Source organism: Rattus norvegicus, chromosome 7 (genome assembly GCF_036323735.1).
Source record: "Rattus norvegicus strain BN/NHsdMcwi chromosome 7, GRCr8, whole genome shotgun sequence".
NCBI lineage: Eukaryota > Metazoa > Chordata > Mammalia > Rodentia > Muridae > Rattus > Rattus norvegicus.
In genome coordinates, this window is record NC_086025.1 from 114,206,277 (window position 1) to 114,224,580 (window position 18,304).

General features: G+C 41.6%; 1 protein-coding gene and 1 long non-coding RNA gene across 15 annotated transcripts in view; one reads left to right on the forward strand and one right to left on the reverse strand.

Annotated features, from left to right (window-relative positions):
• The window catches only part of Tnrc6b (trinucleotide repeat containing adaptor 6B), a 217,437-nt gene that overhangs the window by 73,703 nt on the left and 125,430 nt on the right, over nt 1-18,304 (forward strand). For 9 of the 14 annotated variants that reach the window (NM_138845.4, XM_039078367.2, XM_063262961.1 and 6 more), the window contains 1 exon segment: nt 762-829. The exons of 1 other annotated variant lie outside the window; for it this stretch is intronic. In NM_138845.4, coding sequence (NP_620200.2) covers nt 762-829 — 68 coding nt within the window. 14 annotated transcript variants of the gene reach the window in all.
• On the reverse strand, nt 12,168-17,244 carry LOC120093695 (uncharacterized). The gene is made up of 3 exons (XR_005487267.2): nt 16,960-17,244; nt 16,419-16,489; nt 12,168-12,340 (listed from the first exon to the last, which is right to left on the reverse strand). It is a non-coding gene; the product is annotated as an uncharacterized LOC120093695 (long non-coding RNA).

Genomic DNA, 18,304 nt, shown 5'->3' on the forward strand with positions numbered 1-18,304 from the left:
CCAGACAAGGCAGCCCAACTAGAAGAACATATCCCATCCACAGACAACAGCTTTTGGGATAGCCCCCGTTCCAGTTGTTCTAATCCTGTCTTGGGTGGGGGATAGAGATAGATTTGAGGGGAGAAGATATAATATCAAATGGATACTTTTGTATATTTATAAACATTCCTTTAGAGCACATACCTAGAAATGTATTTGAAGTTTGGTGGTAAGTCTTTCTTTATTCAAATGTTCCAAGTGAAGACAAACTTTCTCAAAGTTGTTGTACCAGTTTTCCCTCCCACTAGGAGTGGAGAGCAGCCATGCTTCTCACTTCTGCTAACACTCCATGCTGCTGGGCTTTGTCATTTGGCCCAGTCTGGTGGTTGTGAAATGCTATCTCTTTGTGGTTTTAATTTGCATTTTTCTGACTGACATGAAATTATGCAGCTTTTCGTGTGTTTAGGGACCATTTATGTGTTCTCTTCAGTGACACTCCTACCCAGTCATTTGCAGGTTTTTCATGGGCTGGTATTTTCTCATTGATTCTTAGATAGTCCTCTATGTTCTGGATGCTAGTTCTTTGTCGTAGGTGTATGAGTTGCAGATCTTCTTTTCATCCTGTAAATTCATCAAGGAGAAGTGCCATGAGCAAACCTGGAGAATGAAAGTCTCAAGTTCTAGACGCTATAGTGACACCCTGTGGGTGTGCACAGAGGAGGGCCTGGCACTGGAGCATCATAGTACTGACTGCTGCTGACCTGTGGTGCTTGCCTTTGCAGGTGGAACAGGAGGATTTTGTAATGGAAGGGCATGGCAAGACTCCACCTCCTGGAGAAGAAAGCAAACAGTGAGTCACAGTTTATTAAAAGGGTCCTATTACAGAGCCCAGAAGCAGTTGGTTCAGTGTGCTGAGAGCATGTTTGCTGGGCTCTGTAGACGTCCGAGATCCTGCAGCGCATACCAGTTGCTTCGTTGATGCATTACTTCTATTTATAGATTAACTGGAGGGACAAAAAAGTTGGCTTTGTTGTTTTTCACACTTGGCTAATCAAAATTTATGTTATGCTTAAGCCAAGGCTTTACGGCTCAGGATGTTCCAAATTGAACTAATTAAGTTTGGGTGTTTTCCAAAGAAAGTATGAAATGGTGCTTCCTTTCCTTAGCAATGTCTTCATGAAGGAGGCTCAATTAATGGGCTGTCTGTACACTCTAAGTGTGGGCTCGTCTGCATACTACTTCCTGAAATTCAATTCCAGTGATAGTTGAAACTTCTGATCACCATTAAAATCAAGTTTTTACCTGATGAAACAGGGCCTAAAAGTAGTATAACTTAGCCAACATTCTCAGTAATTCAGGATTTATCTCTTCCCACTTCTGAAAAAGTAGCTGGTTTTAAACTTCAATTTGGGACCTGTGGTATAGCTTTTTAGTGACTGTAAATAGATCTTATTTTCCCTTAATCTGTCATAGAATTGAGAAAATGGTGTTTCAAAGCAGACTGATTTTTCATATGCCCTTTTAAAGGAAAAACACTTAAGATGGACTTAAAGCACTGACATAACTCCAAGTTTTATTTAGACAGTGTTTCCTAAATTGAATGGGATGGTGATTCATGACAGTTACCAAAATCTGTAAAGAAAACTCCTCTTCTTCGTCCTTCTCCCTCTTTTTGTTCCTAGAAAATAGTTTATTTTGGTAGATCTTAAGAAAATGATGTTTCCTAAACCCTAAGGAATGAATTATGCAGAATAGACTGCTGCCAGGAGGCCAGATTCATTAAAGGGGAGTGCCTTGTCTTGTGTTTGTTGTGAATGGAAACCAGGAGATCTTCACAGCCCTTTAATTTGCTAAGCTAACAGTTTTAAAAATAGCTCACAGTATAAATCCTAACTTCGCTCCATTCTGTCTACTGCACTTTCATTTTGGATGAGCTGGGGGCATCAGTTCCTCTTTAGGGAATTAGAATGCCAGACACCTATTTGGTTCCCTGAAAAGGGAGGAGAAATACTTCAGGTGATTTTCTCCATGGCTCCTACCACTCTTGTACCCCACAGTATTGTCCTATAAAAATCACGTCAAGGGCTTCTGTATTCACAGTAGACACATGCCATCTTACTGGCACAGTTTTGGGTTTTTTGTTTTTGTTTTGTTTTTTAAAGATGTACTTGTTTTATGTATATGGGTGTTTTTGCCTGCATGTATGTCTGTGCACCACATGTATGACTGATACCCATGGATTCCAGAAAAGGGTGTCAGATTCCCTGGAACCAGAGTAACACATGGTTGTGAGCTGCTCTGTGAATGCTGGGAATCAAGCCTTATCCTCTGGAAGAGCAGTCTTTACGACTGAGCCATCTCTCCAGCTCTAGTGTCATTTCTACTTGGAGCCTCTTGTCTCTATTTTAGTCAAAGATCTACCTGTGTCAGTACAACTCGAAATGGAATTTAAGGTTTGGTCCCAGATCTAGCTGTGACTGTAAGGTGCTTATAGTATTATTCTGTCAGTTCTTTAGCTGTCCCTGAGCAGTGCTCCTGAAGGGACTGTGGTTAGCACAGTATCAGAAGTCAAGGCCAAAGCCTTATGAAGAATAGCAAGTTGGGAAAGAAATAGTGAAAGGGCAGGAAGACTTCTTCCTTGACACCAAGAAAAGTTCTGCTCTTTAGAGGCCTAGCGTCCATTTCCTAAACAAACCTGTCTTTGTCTTCAAAGGCCTCTTTGGTAATTGCAACCTGTCCTGAGTTGGCTTCTTCCAGTGGTCATAAATCCTTGAGGGACAAATTCTGCACACGTGTGTGTTCTCTTTTAGAGGGTTTAAAACAGCATGTTAAACCTGAGTGTCTTGTGTGACACCTTTACCATTCTCTAGAAGCCCCTAAGCCCTTAAGCTTTATTGTATGGTGTGGTTTGGTGGTAAGGATGGAGTCCAGGGTCTTGCACTTGTTAGGTGAGCACTGAAGTATAGTCCCTACCCTTGTTTGTTTTTGTTCATTCATTCTTTAGTTGATTCATTCATTCTGGGTCTGCTCTGTTACCCTATATTGAAATAATTAGGCAGAAATGTACCTTCCTAAATATATTCACCCTCTGTCAGTGTCAGGAGCAAAGTAGCTGTGATCTTTTGTTTGAGGAAAAATAAAGTTTTTGTTTCTTTGTTTTGTGATTTTGTTTTTGTTGTTATTGTTTTGTTTCCTGTGGTACTGGTAATTGGACTCAGGGCTTTGCAAATGCCAGGTAAATGCTCTGCCACTGCAGTCTGTCAAAAGTACTTGGCAAAAGCAGCTTAAGGAAGAAAGGACTTATTTAGGATCGTAGTTTGATGGAATCCATCATGGTGTGTGGAGAGAGAGCATGAGGTAGCTGGTCACATCATGTCATACTTAGTCAGCAGAAAGATGAATGCCAATGCTCACGCTATCACCTGTTGTCATTTTTATTCAGTGTAAGACCTTAGCCCATGGGATAAGGCCACCCACATTCAGTGTGAGTTCTTCCTCAGCTAAATATCTCTGGAAACATCTTCACAGACACACCCCAAAGTGTGTCTCCTAGGTAATATTAGATCCAGTCATCTTGATGAAGTTTGAACTTGCCAGGCAGGTACTTGGTCACAGCAGTGAGGAGAAACAACACATGAGGCAGCATAATGTATGAGCAAGTGTCTGCTTGTGCTGTGTTTTGAAAAGTCACCATGCAAGGCATCATAGTGCACCCCTTTGATCCCAGCAGAGGCAGGTGGGTCTCCGAATCCTAGGCTAGGCTGGCCAGACACTTCATCATGCTTTTGGAGAGCTTGTTTCAGATAACTGTTTCATCCACGAAGGCTTTTGATTTAGTTTTGATGCTGTTTTCTTTGACACTCACGGGAAGAGCATTTATTGTAAGTGATTTTCAAGCTAAGTGTTGGTTTTTCATGTGCTGATTGATGGGTTTGCCCTCTTTCATTCTGTCCATTTTCAGTTTTATTTTCTAACAAATCTACACTTTGAACCTCTGTGCTGAAATTGACTCTCATCCTCAAAGGATACGTGATACATGTCAGTAGTCTACTAAAGTCACTAAAGTGATCCAATTTTTCTAGCAAATATTTTTTGAATCTATTAATTCTTCATTTGATTTTTTTTGAGAGACCAAATATCTGAAAGCACAGTCTATTGAAGAAGTTTTTGCAAAATTGTGTTCACTTCAGATTGCTGTATTGTTCACAGTATTCAAAAGATCAGTCAGTGATGGCAAGGTAGAGTGCTTGGCTGGCATGCGTCAGAGCCTTGGGTTTGATCCCCAGCACCACATAACATTAACTGGGTATGGTAGTGCATCATGCATGCATCCCAGCACTCAAAGATGAAGGCAGAAGAGTCTGAAGTCAGTGTCATCCACAAGTATACAGCGAGTTCAGCCATTTCAGGACAGAAGAGCCTGTCTCCAGCAACAAAAGAGTATCAGACTGTGAAGGGATTCATCTTATAAGGTAGAACAACTCATAAAAATGTAGTCATGGGGGCCGGAGAGGTGGCTCAGCGGTTAAGAGCACCCGACTACTCTTCCAGAGGTCCTGAGTTCAATTCCCAGCAACCACATGGTGGCTCATAACCATCTGTAGTAAGATCTGAGGCCCCCTTCTGGTGTGTCTGAAGACAGCTACAGTGTACTCATATACATAAAATAAATAAGTCTTAAAAAGTGCACTCGTGGGGTTGGGGATTTAGCTCAGTGGTAGAGCGCTTGCCTAGCAAGCGCAAGGCCCTGGGTTCGGTCCCCAGCTCCGAAAAAAAAGAAAAGAAAAAAAAGAAAAGAAAAAAAAAAGTGCACTCATGGTCCTACCAGGGAACTGAGTAGGTAAAAGCACTTGCCACACAATTCCCATGCCCTGAGTGCGATCCCTGAAACCCATTTAGAGGGAAGGAAGGAAAGGCCTCCCACGTGTTGTCTGCCAACCTCCACACGAGTTGTTGATGTGCACACACACAGTCACTCACATATCATACACATTTCAATAAATAAATACCTAGGTCAGACTAAAGATCCAGAGGCTAGCCTTGGAGCACAGTAGTAAAGCACTTACCTTGCAAACACAGGTCCTCAGCTCAGTCTCAAGCAAGGCAAAGGGGAAAGAAGATTCCTTTTGTTCTTCTATTCCTCACTTTCTATTTGGCCACTCTGTTTAACAGCATGCAGATCCCCATACAAAGGTATGTATACATACACAAAACAGTAATAAAGTTGGTCATGGTTTTGTTGCCTTTAATCTCACCACTTGGGAGGAAGAGGCATGAAGAGCTCTCTTGAGACGCATGAGTATGAGGCCAGCCTGGTCTTTATACCAATTTACAGGGCAGCCAAGACTACATAGAGAGATCCTCTCTCAAACAAACAGAAAAAGGAAAAAGAAAAGAAAGGAAGAGAGAAACAAAAAGAGAAGAAAAAAAGTAATAAAACAAGCCCCTTTAAAATTCTAATTTATAAATATAACAGAGTATGATAGTAGCATTCTAATTTCCAACAGGAATCTGAAGATCATTGGATCCAAGTTGTACTGGGGATTCCTAGGTAGTTTGAGGTACTAGTCTGCATTCCAACTATGCTGAAAGGAAGACCACAGAACCAGAACTCAATTACATATTCTCATCCTCCTCCTTAGTGCCATTGTTTGGTAGCACTGATGTTAGTAATTAGAAAAGCCTTTGCTTCTGTCTCTTCAGTTTCCTTTACCTGGCAAATGGCAAGCCACCTCCTTTAGGACTGCGTGTAAGAGACCGAGGCATAGCCAAACTGGAATAGTGCCTACCTACCATAAGTAGAGCCCTTCTTCATTCCCCAGCACCTAGTAAGACTAGGCTTGGTGGCCTGCCTCCATAACACCAGCTCCCGGGTGACAGAGGAAGGAGGATCATGCACACGGTCAGTGTGACCAAGCCTAGGATTAAAAAAAAAAAAGAATGAGGGAGGGAAAAAAATAGAAAGATAAGAGAAAATGGAAACTGAGTTCAGAATTTTAAATCTCACCTTTGCTGTGAAATCATCTCTCTTCATTTTCATTATGACACCATGATTGATGGATGGGTGGGTGGATGGATGGATGGATGGATGGATGGATGGATGGGTGGATGGATGGATGGATGAATCTTTAGTGCTATGGATTTAAACCAGGGCCTCACACACTATAGGGAAGTGTTTAACCGCAGTCTTTCCAGATAATAATAAACAGTTTTACAGCTTCCTGGACCTGGATAATACCTGACACACAGTGGATGTTCAAATAGCGACTGTTGAACCCAGAGCCCAAAACACACCTTTGTATGGCTTTAGGATTTATGAGTATTTGTGTATGTGCGGGAGATAGATATGTTTAACTTCATTTAAATGTTATACAGTATATACATGCAGTGAAACAGGCTATAGTCAAATGTGTAATTTTTTTTTGTTTTGTGTAACAAGATGAATGTAATATAAAATAAAATAATGAAAAACATTTTCCAGATAAAAATATCAGATGTTATCAACACAGTAAATCAAGAAAATAATTTATCAACAGCAAAGCAGAGACTATAAATCATGGAACAAATAGTGAGAGGCTAGGAATAAGTTCTCAGGTAGATGGGTAATAAACTTTGACAAAGACGCAAGAGTAAAGTTATAAGGCATTTCCAGAAATAATACTGAAAAACTGGAGTATCCATATGCAGAGTGTGAGCTCTAATCCACACCTCAGACACTTCTCAAAAGTAGTTCATGGGCTTAAGCTTCATTCTAAAATCGCCAGCTAGTTCACCATAAAGCTCAAGACAGTGAGTTTGAATTGAGCAATTTTTTCCATTAGTATAATATTTTTTTGTTACTTCTTTGAGGATTTCTGTGTATAGTCTATTTACTTTATTGGTTTGAGACAAGAGTCTCACTATATAGCCCTGACTGGACTGAGACTTACTGTCTGCCTCCACCTCCCAGTGCTAGGATTAAGGGCATGCATCACTATTCCCGGCTGATATACAGTGTATATTTTAATCATTCATCCCTTATCCCTCCCCTAACTCCTAGATCTGTCCGACTATTTGTTTCCAACTTTATGTCCGATTTGTGCTACCCATGGATGTTGAGCCATCTATTGGAGCTTGGTTGACCTATGAGGGACCACACTGCTAAAGAAAACTGATTCTTTCCCTTCCCTAACACCCACCGACTATCAACAGCTCCTTGACTAGGGTGGGAGCTCATGAGCGTTTCCTTCTCTATGCTAGAATGTTGAAAGTTCATCTTGACCTGGTGTAGGATACCCTAGCTGATAGAAATTCAAGAGTATATTGTTACTATCATGTCCAGGAGCCACTGCTTTCCCTGATCCTTCCCAACCTCTGTCTCTTAAAATCTTTTCGCTCCCTCTCCCAAGATTTTCTCTGAGCTGGGGGGGTTGGAGTGAGCTGTACTGTAAACCTCACTTATGGCTGAAAACTCTCCGGACAGAATATTCTTTACACTTTGCTCAGGTATGCATCTTTGATAAGAGCTTTAATCTAAGTAAAGATGCAGGTCTTTAGAGAGTATCTGATACCGTACCACTTTAGAAAAAAGATAATAGTAGTTAACCCCACATTCCTCACCCAGGGCTTCTGGATCAATTTGCAGGACCAAGTGTGTGTTTGCTCTCATGGAGTGTCAGGCCTTAAATCCAACCAGAAAAGGGTTGGCTACTTCTATACCATTTGTGCCACTAGTGGGGCAGGCGATTGGCAGATCTTGCCAGTCTGGTTCTGATTGTAGCTTGCAAGACTCACAGCTGGGTAAGACTTTGATGACTTTCCTTCACCAGCAGGCTGCATAACACCTCCCAGTACTTTGAAGGCAGCAAGAAAAGAGACTTCCCTCTTAGTGTCGACTTGATTTCTTCATGTCCTGTGACCAAAGTGTGTGGTGTATTGAGCAATAGGATCTTACCATCAAGACCTGCTGTGCAATCAAGAGCAGTGGCAGCAGCCTGTACTGTTTTGGGGATCCTTAGGACATCTCTGACCAACACTTTGAGGGGCAGATATCTCTTAGCACTAAACTTTTTGTTTTCTTTTAGTTTTTGGTTTTGCTTTGTTTTTTGAAATAAGGTTTCTCTGTGTAACCCTGACTGTTCTGGAACTCACTCTGTAGACCAGGCTGGCTTCAAACCCAGAGATCCACTTGCCTCTGCCTTCTGAGTGCTGGGATTAAAAGTGTGCACCACTACCATCTATCAGCACTAGACTCTTTTTTATTTGGAAATCTGTAGCTTCTGGAGGAGCATTATCCTCTATTTAGAATCACTCCAATACACACACACACACACACACACACACACACACAAACACATACACACATACACACATACACACACACACACACACACACACACACCACTTACGAAACAGTAAGTTTGCATATGGTTAGATTTATTTTTATGTATATGGGCATTTGCCTATATGTATGATTATGCACCATCATGTACCTAGTTCCTTCAGAGGCCAGGAAAGGGTATCAGATCCCCTTGAATTGGAGTTATTATCAGTTATGAGCTACCATATAGATGCTGGAAGCTGAACCCAGGTCCTCTGCAAGAGCAGCCAGTGCTCTTTTCAGGCCTGTGACTTTCCCAAATATTCTTAGTGTTAGGTATCCTTTTCTCTTCCCTTCCTTTCCACCACCAGTCCCACTTAACACTTGCCATAATTCACTTTCATATGTGTTGTATGCTCACTTCTACCTTAAAAATCTTTCTTCCCCTCCCCCAGTCCCTTTCTAGTTTCCTGACTTCTACAGTACTCTAGAAGATTGAGCCCAGGATCTCAGGCATGCTAAGGAAAGACGCAGGAAGATAGCACTATTCAGAGACTGTGGCAGCATCTGGAAAGTGGTCAAAGGAAGCAAATGGCTTTTACCCTAGAGCAGTGGTTCTCAACCTTCTTAATGCTGCAATCCCTTAATACAGTTCCTCATGTTGTGGTGACCCCCAGACATAAAATTATTTTAGTTGCTACTTGATAATGGTAATTTTGCTACTGTTATGAATCATAGTGTATTTTTGGAGAGAGACGATTGCCAAAGGGGTTGCAACCCACAAGTTGAGAAGTACTGATCAAGGGTGTGTTCTCAGTAAGAAAGGCAGAGTGAGCTGGAAACAAACGTCACACATATCTCTCATGCAGTTGAAAGACTGCCTAGGTCCTTGGTATACTTGTGTTTTCAGACTTTGAAGGCTCTGTCCCATGTAGAAACAATGAGAGATACATTCTATATAAATTCATGATTTATTGTTGCTCTCACATTTTAAAGAATTTTTATAATTTCGATTCTGAAATTCTTTGGTTAAATGCAGCTGACTTAATTGGTAACAATCTAGGACTTTTGATGGATTCCTTTGCTGCTGCTTTGTTGCTTTTTGTTTGTTTTGTTTTGCTTGTTTGTCGTGAGGCAGGGTCCTCGCTGCCTGTTCTCTGAACTCTGTGACCCTGAAACTGGCCTGGAATCCCGAGTGTTCTGCCCTCTACCTCTTAGGTGCTAGTATTACGTTCATGCCTTATCACAATGAGTGTCTGAAGTTTTCTTTTGTTGATTTTTGGTACTTTGTATTTTCCCTACCATCCATTAATTGAATCCTCTTTCCTTTCATAATTTCTGACAGGACTGTGTAGCTGTATATAGCTCCAGTTGACTTTTAGATCTCTTCATTTCTCTCTGCTGCAGGCCTATGCTGTAGGTAATAGTTACTGAATTCAGGGTCTCATGTATGCTAGGCCCTAGCTTTTTAAAATTATTGTTATATTATTTTTTTATGTATATGGGTGTTTTACCTCTATGTACATCTGTGTACCATGTATGGAAGAAAGAAAAGGGTGTGGGAGCATCTGGAACTGGAGTTAGAAATGGTTGTGCGCCGTCCTGTGGATGTCAAGGTCCTTTAGAAAAGCAGCAACTACTCGTTTTTTAAATTTTTTATTGGTTATTTTATTTATTTGCATTTCAAATGTTATCCCCCTTCCCTGTTTCCCCTCTGAAGTCCCCTATCCCACCTCCTCACCCCTTGCTTCTATGAGGGTGCTCCCCCACCCACTCCCTCCTCACTGCCCTAGCATTCCCTATACTGGGGCATCATTCACAGGACCAAGGGCCTCCCCTCCCATTGGTGCCAGATAAAGTCATCCTCTGCTACATATGCCATGGGTCGCTCCATGTGTACTCTTTGTTTGGTGGTTTAGTTCCTGGGAGCTCTGGGGGATCCAGTTAGTTGGTACTGTTGTTCTTCCTATGGGGTTGCAAACCCCTTCAGTTCCTTCAGTCTTTCCCCTAACTCGTCCATTGGGGTCCTTGTACTCAGTCCAATGGTTGGCTGAGAGCATCTGCCTCTGTATCAGTAAGGCTCTGGCAGAGTCTCTCAGGAGACATTCATTTCAGGCTCCTGCCAATAAACACTTCTTGGCATCAGCAATAGTGACTGGGTCTGGGTGTCCCCAGGTGGGTCAGTCTCTGGATGGCCTTTCCTTCATTCTCTCCTCTACTTTTTGTCCCTGTATTTCCATTAGACAGGAGGAATTCTAGGTTAATTTTGAGAATGATAGGTGGCCCCATCCCTCAACTGGGGGCCGTGCCTAACCTCTGGATATGGTCTCTACAGGTTCTCTCCCCGCTTTGTTGGATATTTCAGCTAACATCATCCCTGATGAGTCCTGGGAACCTCTTGTTTTCGTAGTGTCAGTAACTATTAATCACTGAGCCATTTCTTCAATTCCAAGGCCTACCTCCTTGAATCTGTGGATTGTGATCTTATACGAATTATACAGCTGAATGTGAAGTTTGTAAAAATATTGGGCAGCAATAAAACATTCAGAATAAAACATTTCTGAATGCAGAGTAACTAAAAATTGATTGAAAACTCAAATGTATAATTAAGGTGAAATGTTAGCAGCAGTCTTACCTGTGTACATAATAAGGCTTCACTGTAGCCTTGCCGCTGAGCAGAGCACACACACTTTGCACTACACATGCACCACACAGTACGGTGCCAGCAGATGTTGCCTGAAACACCTTGGCTCAGACTCAAGACTATTGTATGTTCTGATTGCAGTGTTTTTCCTTTCATATAAACTGTTGAACTCTTATAGGAACATAATGGTTTAATTATGGAAAACAAAGACTTAGCATATCTTTCTGTCATTCTTTAGCAGTAAGTATAAGTTGGTATATCTCTAGATTGTATTGTTGTGTTAGAACGTTAGATTTTAAAGATTGCTGTTTAAGCTGCTGTTAATAATACATATCTTCGAATGAATTTTGGCTTGGATTGGGAGAGAATTGTAAAAGTGTCTGAAATGGCCCTAAATGCACCTCTGCCATTTGTACTATGTGTCCATGAGAAGTGGTAGTCTCAATGTTGGTGATTATAAAATCAAAATATTGGTCAGCTCCGAAAATGTTAAAGATTCTCCACGTCCTGCAGTATCAAATGTTTAGCCAAGATTTAATTCCTGTAAAAATAACTAAGCACATATGAGTATTTGTTTTTGTATTTAATGAACAGTGATATTACAATTATACCAAAGGATTATTTTAAAATATTTTCCATTATCAATAAATATTTTATTTGCATGCCTTATTTCTCGTGGGTGTGTTCATGCATGTGCCAATGGATGTGGAGGTTAGAGGTTGGCCTCTACTGTTCAGATGCTTTTTCAAGTGAGTGATTATGGCATGGTGAATTGTTTACTGACACAGCTCTTTTCTTAGCCCAGTTTTTATTTTTCGAGACACAGTCTCATGTAACTCAGGCTGGCCTCAAATTCTCTATATTGCCTGAGTCTAGTCTTGAACTCCTGAATGTTGGACTCACAGGTGTTAACCACCAGCATATGTTCTATATAATGATATATCTGTAGACCTGGGTTGTATAAAAATTGGTCAGATGAGGAAAGGTTATAAGAGGGAACCGTGTAAGAAGCTTTATGTAGTTTAAAATAAAACAGGAAGCAGATTTAAATATCTGTATAAGAATACTTAACCTTGGAGAATAGAGACGGCATAATAAAAATTAGTGACTATCACAAATTGAAACAAGGTGGCTGTGTAGTCAGTCAGTCTCCACAGGTTTTTACTTACTGAGCATACTAAGGTTTCCATAACTCATCTGGAAGGTATTGGGAGGATAGAAATAGATTAATGTTCAGAGTTTCCAGCCTGGGAGTTTCCTGCTTCTGCCCGAATCTCAGTTGTTAGTCCACGTTTCTGGCCGTTCTTCTCAGTGCGGTGCAGACAGTGAAAGCGCTTTACACCACAGAGTATCCAAGCTGCCAGATTGACTGGGCAGTGCCTCTGCTTGCCCTGAAGCAGTTCCTTTCCTGTTCTTTCCTGAGTGGAAAAGTGGAGGGGCATAGTGTAAAGGCGCCAAAAGCCAGAAAGACAAATACAGCGTTCGATGGATTGAACAGGTTCTTTTGCAAGGAAAACCTGGCCTCTAGAGTCTGTGGTTCTCTGCTGACTGGCCACTCAGCCTAGTTTGGGAGAGGAACCTTGGCCAGCTTACTATTTCTGCTTCTTTCTGTCTGTAAAGAATCCTTAAATAAAATGGATTCCTGGAGATCTCTGGCATTCGTTCCCCTAATGTACTTACATTTGTTTGTTACCTTCTGTTTAGCCCAACTTTTCTGACTTCACCTACTCATTCATTCAGCTGCTGTTTGGAGTTCAGGGTAACACCTCACTGAAGATGGGGAAAATAGTGGCGTTTGCCCACAGACAGGTGACACTTTATAGGGAAAGACCAATATTAAGCAGTTTCTGTCATAAAACAAAACAACTCTGCAGTAGTAACGTGAGTACTGGGATGATAAGCAAGAAGGCCTGGCTTGGGTTGGGAGGAGGCTCCAGATGCTTGCTTTGGGTAGTGACTGACTTTGAGATAGGGTCACATGGCATCTCTGGCTTACCTGGAACTTGCTATGTAGAGATTCACCTGTCCCTACACTGGGATTAGTAACATGCACCACCACTCCTGTGCCTGTGACGAACTTGACCATGATAAAGAGAACAGAGCCAGGAAGGAAAGTAACCAGGGGCTGGAGAGATAGCTCAGTAGTTTGGAGCACTGGATACTTTTGCAGAGGACCTGCACCCACAACTACAGCAGCTCACAACTGTCTGTAACTCCAATTCCAGGGGATCCAACACCCTCACACAGACATAAATGCAGGCAAGACACTAGTACACATAAGAAAAAGAATTAAAGAAGGAAGGAAACAGGGCTGGGGATTTAGCTCAGTGGTAGAGCGCTTACCTAGGAAGCGCAAGGCCCTGGGTTCGGTCCCCAGCTCCGGGGGGGGGGGGGGGGGGGGAGAAGGAAGGAAACAAACAAACCAAGGTACCATGACTTCCCATTTCCATAGCACACCTGCCAAAATGGAGACGGGGTGGGGGTGGACTTTCTAGGGTAGAGAGTCAAGAGGTCTCTAAGGAAAAGGGACTTGGGCTGCAGAAAGCTAGGTAGGCTTTAATTGAGTGCCTAGTTTCCTGAGTGCCTTCCTCAGCAGGGAAGGGATTAAAGATGACTCAGAGCTGCCCAGCCTGGAGGAATCCAGTAGTGAAGCCCTGGCTTAGTCAAGTAAAAAACCTAAGTAAAAGGTTTGAGGGGAGAGGCTACAGAAGTGTTGTACTCACACAATAGGCACCAAGTTCAGACTTTCCTGTTCTCCCTTTGCTGAGCTGTTCCGATATGGGTGTAGCTTAACCTCTCTGAATCGACATATGAGTGGGTATAGTAACTTCCTGTCTTTTTGTGTATTTTAGAGGTAGCTAGAAATCAGCTGTGTCCTGTTTCGTTTTAATCTAAAAACTAAATTCTCTTTTTGTTTAGGTAAAGCTTTGTTTAAGGCCCCTTTTAAATTAAAGAGCAGTTTGCCAGTCTGTTCTTGCCCAAACATCTAGAGAATAACCAGCAAGGGAGCCAAGATCAGATCCAGGATCTGCAAGCATCGTTAGCAACTGAGTATATTTCTATAAACCAATAAAGGTTTTTCTATTTTGTTCATCTGTTACCCTTATGGTGTTGCCACTTTCACATGCAGTATCTGTAGGCGGGAGTATAAGTAACAGCATTGCACAAATGAAAGCCGGTGGAAAAGGGCTGCTTTCGCTTTAAGGCAGCTTCAACTCCAGCTCCCTCCCCTTTTCTGATTGACAAACCTACCCGAAGTCACGTGACCCGCCTCTATTTGAAGGTCACAAAAAGCTGCTTCCTTTAGAGACAGAGGGGGAGAGAGAGAGCAGGAGGGAGAGTGAGCGAGAGAGTTAGTTCAAGCCAAAATGGCCGACAGAGTCTCTGCTGGTTTCTGAATATTTAAAATACAAAATACAGATAGACAAAAAGAATTCATTTTTTGGACCTTTTTTCATTTCCATTTCTACCTTGTATGCCTCAATTTGCTGGATATAAGCACTGCTGCACTTTATGAGGTTGGTAAATATTTTCAATTTTTAAAAACCAATTGATTTATATGGATCGTGTCTAACCGTTTTCACTAGTGGTGTTGCAAATCGACATTTCTCTAGCATGGAGACTGGCTTCAGACATTTCGCGAATCTGTAAATCATACTCGTGATGTACTTTTGGTTCAGCATTTTAGAAATGGAAAAGACTTGGTAAAATATTTAAATTTTGAAGTGATTTAATTGCACTTTTAGTTCATATATAGCTTTTTATTGTTTCTATCGTGCAAATAAACGAAGCTGTGAGTAATTGAAATTTGATATTTAGAAAGAGGTTTTTTTAAAAACACAAGCCTCTCCCTCCCCCCTTAAATCTGCTGCAAAAATTTGCATAAATATAAATGGGTTTGCATTCTTTCGGCTGCTAAGGCCGACAAAGGATCAGGGAGGACTAGCCCTAGAATGGGAAAGCTTTTCTCTCTCTCTCTCTCTCTCTCTCTCTCTCTCTCTCTCTCTCTCTCTCTCTCAGACCTGGCTATCCTTCCTGGGAGAAAGGAAGAGCCTAAAGTGAGATACAATTTAAAATGGGGCCAGCGGGTTACGGAGCACACCAGGTTTGGGGTTATAAATTCCCCTTCTTGAAATGCAGGCGATATGTGGCTCAGCCCTCTCCTCTGCGCGCGCTCCTTTGCACTGGGTCCCAGTGTGTGTTCTCAAATGTGCAGCCAGATGCGCTTTTATTTTGATCGTGGCTTCAACCAAATGGTAGGACTGTCTTGTAAACACGATTGTTTTAAAGATATAAATGGCTCTTTACTCTGTTTAGAAATTGTTTCTTTACCAGTTCTTTGTATACAATGGTCTCCATTTCACATGAAATAAAATATTTTGTTTAATGTTAGGTTTTCAACGCCAGTTGAGTGTGCGATATGTGCCTTTGGACATCTATTTGTTGTAAAGTGCTCATTTAAGATCATAAAACCGAGTAGTCTGTGTGATCGCTAGTAACCCTCAAAGTGCAGTGCCTCAAGTTAAATTCCATTACTCTTAATGCAGGATTCTAGAAGCCTGAGCAGGCTGGAAAGAAAGCTGAAAACTTGCTTTCTCAGAGCCACCTCCCCCTATCATTGTGAGAGTGTGATGTAATGCCTCTCGGTCGGCTGTGCTGAAAAGACTGTAGTTTGTGATGTGGCGGGTAAATTACCCCCACCCCTGACAAAATCCCTTCCCCTCCCCCCAACACATCCTTGGCTCTGAGAAGCCTTGTTTTCTTTCCTCTTTTCTCCTAATTTGTGTCCCCTTGATTTGTGCTGTGGCATATTGGCAATAGAAAGATACCATTCTTCTAAATCTGCTACAAAGTATAGTTTAGAAAAGACATTTAAAATATGCAAATGATCATATCCCATTATTAGATTGTAGACTTGGATTAAAGCTAATTAAGCATAAATGGAAGAATTTTGATCAGAAGGGAACAGTTTTGGGGTTTTTTTTTTTTTTGGTGGTTTCTTTTTTAATTAATCTAATTATGATATGCTAACTAGCTGGGCCCTAAAGTGTTAAAAAAATAAACTAGGGAAACTGCTGGACCAATTTGAAAATTTTGACAGTGTGGAAGAGGGTGTGTAGTGCTTTCAAAAGCTTTATTCACTGTTAAAATGGGTTGGCCTCTCGTGCTGAAAATGGCCTGTTTCTTTGGGCCAATTGTGTGTAGATGAAGGGACTTTTCACGCTAATTTAACAAAAAGACTTTCCATTTGAATACGTAAGGATAATTAGTCTTCTGTCTCAGAGGAGCCATCATTTTATTATTTTTTAAAGCAATGTTGTTGTTATATTAGTAATGGCTATAAGCAGAGAAGTGCCTAGAGTGCTAAAGGCTTCCATGTAAATTTTACGGTGACATAAATTCAGCTTTGTGTGAGAGGAATTGGAAACATTACATTAAACAGGAAGACACATTGAACTCTGAAATATCTTTACAGTTTGGATTAGTAGAATTTACCTCAGTGACAGGAAGGGTTGCATTGTGCTGGGTCTGAGAAAGATTAGAGCTGGTTTTTGTTGTTGTTTTCTCTGAAAATGAAAGCAGTCATTTGGAGCGGCACTTGGTGGTGATTCATTTTACCCCTGTTTCTTCCTAAGTTGTGGCTGAAGACGAGGAAAACCTCGACTTGCCATGTTTTGCCTTCTGCTTCTTTTTGTGGACTGTAAACATGTGAATGGCAGGGTTATTCCCTCTTGCAGAGAGGAGCCAGAGCAGTGCCCACTCTCCTGGGCAGAGAGGAGAACAGGACTAAGCACATTAGCAGAATGCCATCAGAGGCACTGACCGGGTGTATAAGGGCCCTTCCCAGAGACAGTGCAGAGGTGAGATAAACAAGACCCGCTCTCCTGAATGGAGCACGGTGCTCTGGGGAGTTTTTAATGCTCAGCTGCCATTTTGGGTCCAAGTTTTTGTGGAGCCAATTCTGATCCTTACCAAATTGTGATAATTCTGAGCAAATAAATGAGTAGCAAATGTAGTACTGATGACTAGTACTTACCTGTGTCTTCTATAAGGTTTTCTGCTCATAGTCTGAATTGTTGAGTTAAACACTTTAAAGATGTATTTGGTAGTATGAGGAGCAAACCCCAGCCATATTAGAACCCAAATATTGTGGTTTTATGTTTTAAATGGCATGATGTATGTAGGAGAAGGATCTTACTGGAGAAAGTAAACATAATCCTTAAGCCCCTCCCCCATTCTTTTTTTTTCCTTATGCTACTTGTGGCTTGAAGCTATAAGTCATTCTTCTCTTCTCTTCTCTTCTCTTCTCTTCTCTTCTCTTCTCTTCTCTTCTTTTCTCCTCCCTCCCTCCCTCCCTCCCTCCCTCCCTCCCTCTCTCTCTTTCTCTCTCTCTCTAAGAAATGTCTCAGGCTCACCACTGAACCACCACAGCATTTGATAATATTTATCAGGCGTTTTTCTGGCCTTCCATCTGGTCCGCACAAAGCATTGGCCTCTTTGATAGACGGTATAAATGTAACCGTGCTGTTTAGCTCTGAGTGGCCTTTCGCTATTCGCTGTCACTGCTAGGATGGTCTTTTAAAAAAGAAACTTCTCTAACTCTGTCTTTACCAAACACTGAAATGTGGGCTGATCAGGGCTTATGGCACAGGCAGAAGGGCCCTCACCCCACCAGATTACCCAGGACTGAGAAGTTGAGGGAAATTTGTTTTTATAGGAATGAGTTTGCTCTGGTTAAGTGACACAGGTGAATGTAGAGTGCACTCGGTCCCTCTCCACCAGTAAGGTTCTTAAACAGTCATTTCAACCTGGTGTATGTGCAGCATTCAGAACAAGCACCTGGCAACAGAGGATTCCCGAGTATTTTATTAAAAGCCCTTATCTGGAGAACTCAAATAATTGCCCCCTTTGTTAGTATTTAGTCATCATTTAGATGTTAGACATTAAGTGGAATTTACTTTTTCAAGATGGGATCCTTGAGCATTGGTTGGAGAGGTAACACCATAAGCTAACTGTTTCCTAGTATAGTATTGTTCCTAGATTTACCCTAATCCCCCTGTCTCACCTTCTTCTTATGATTAAGACCATAGAGTGGCTGGAGTGAATTGAAGCCTCTTGGCTTAAAGAGGGATTTAACCCCATGAGAGTTAAATGTTCTCTTCCTTCCTTTCTGTATTTCTTCAGCAATCTTTCGTCAGACCCTGATGTAGATGCTAAGAGAATTTAAGAATTTTGACCCGCCATTCACTCTGAACAGCCAGCCACTTGGTTTCTGTGGAAATACTCGATATCTGTTGACTATGGTGACTAATAAATAGCCCTGAGCTGTGTATAGGAGAAAATTCTATAATTTCCTTTACTGATAATCTGGGATTGAATAT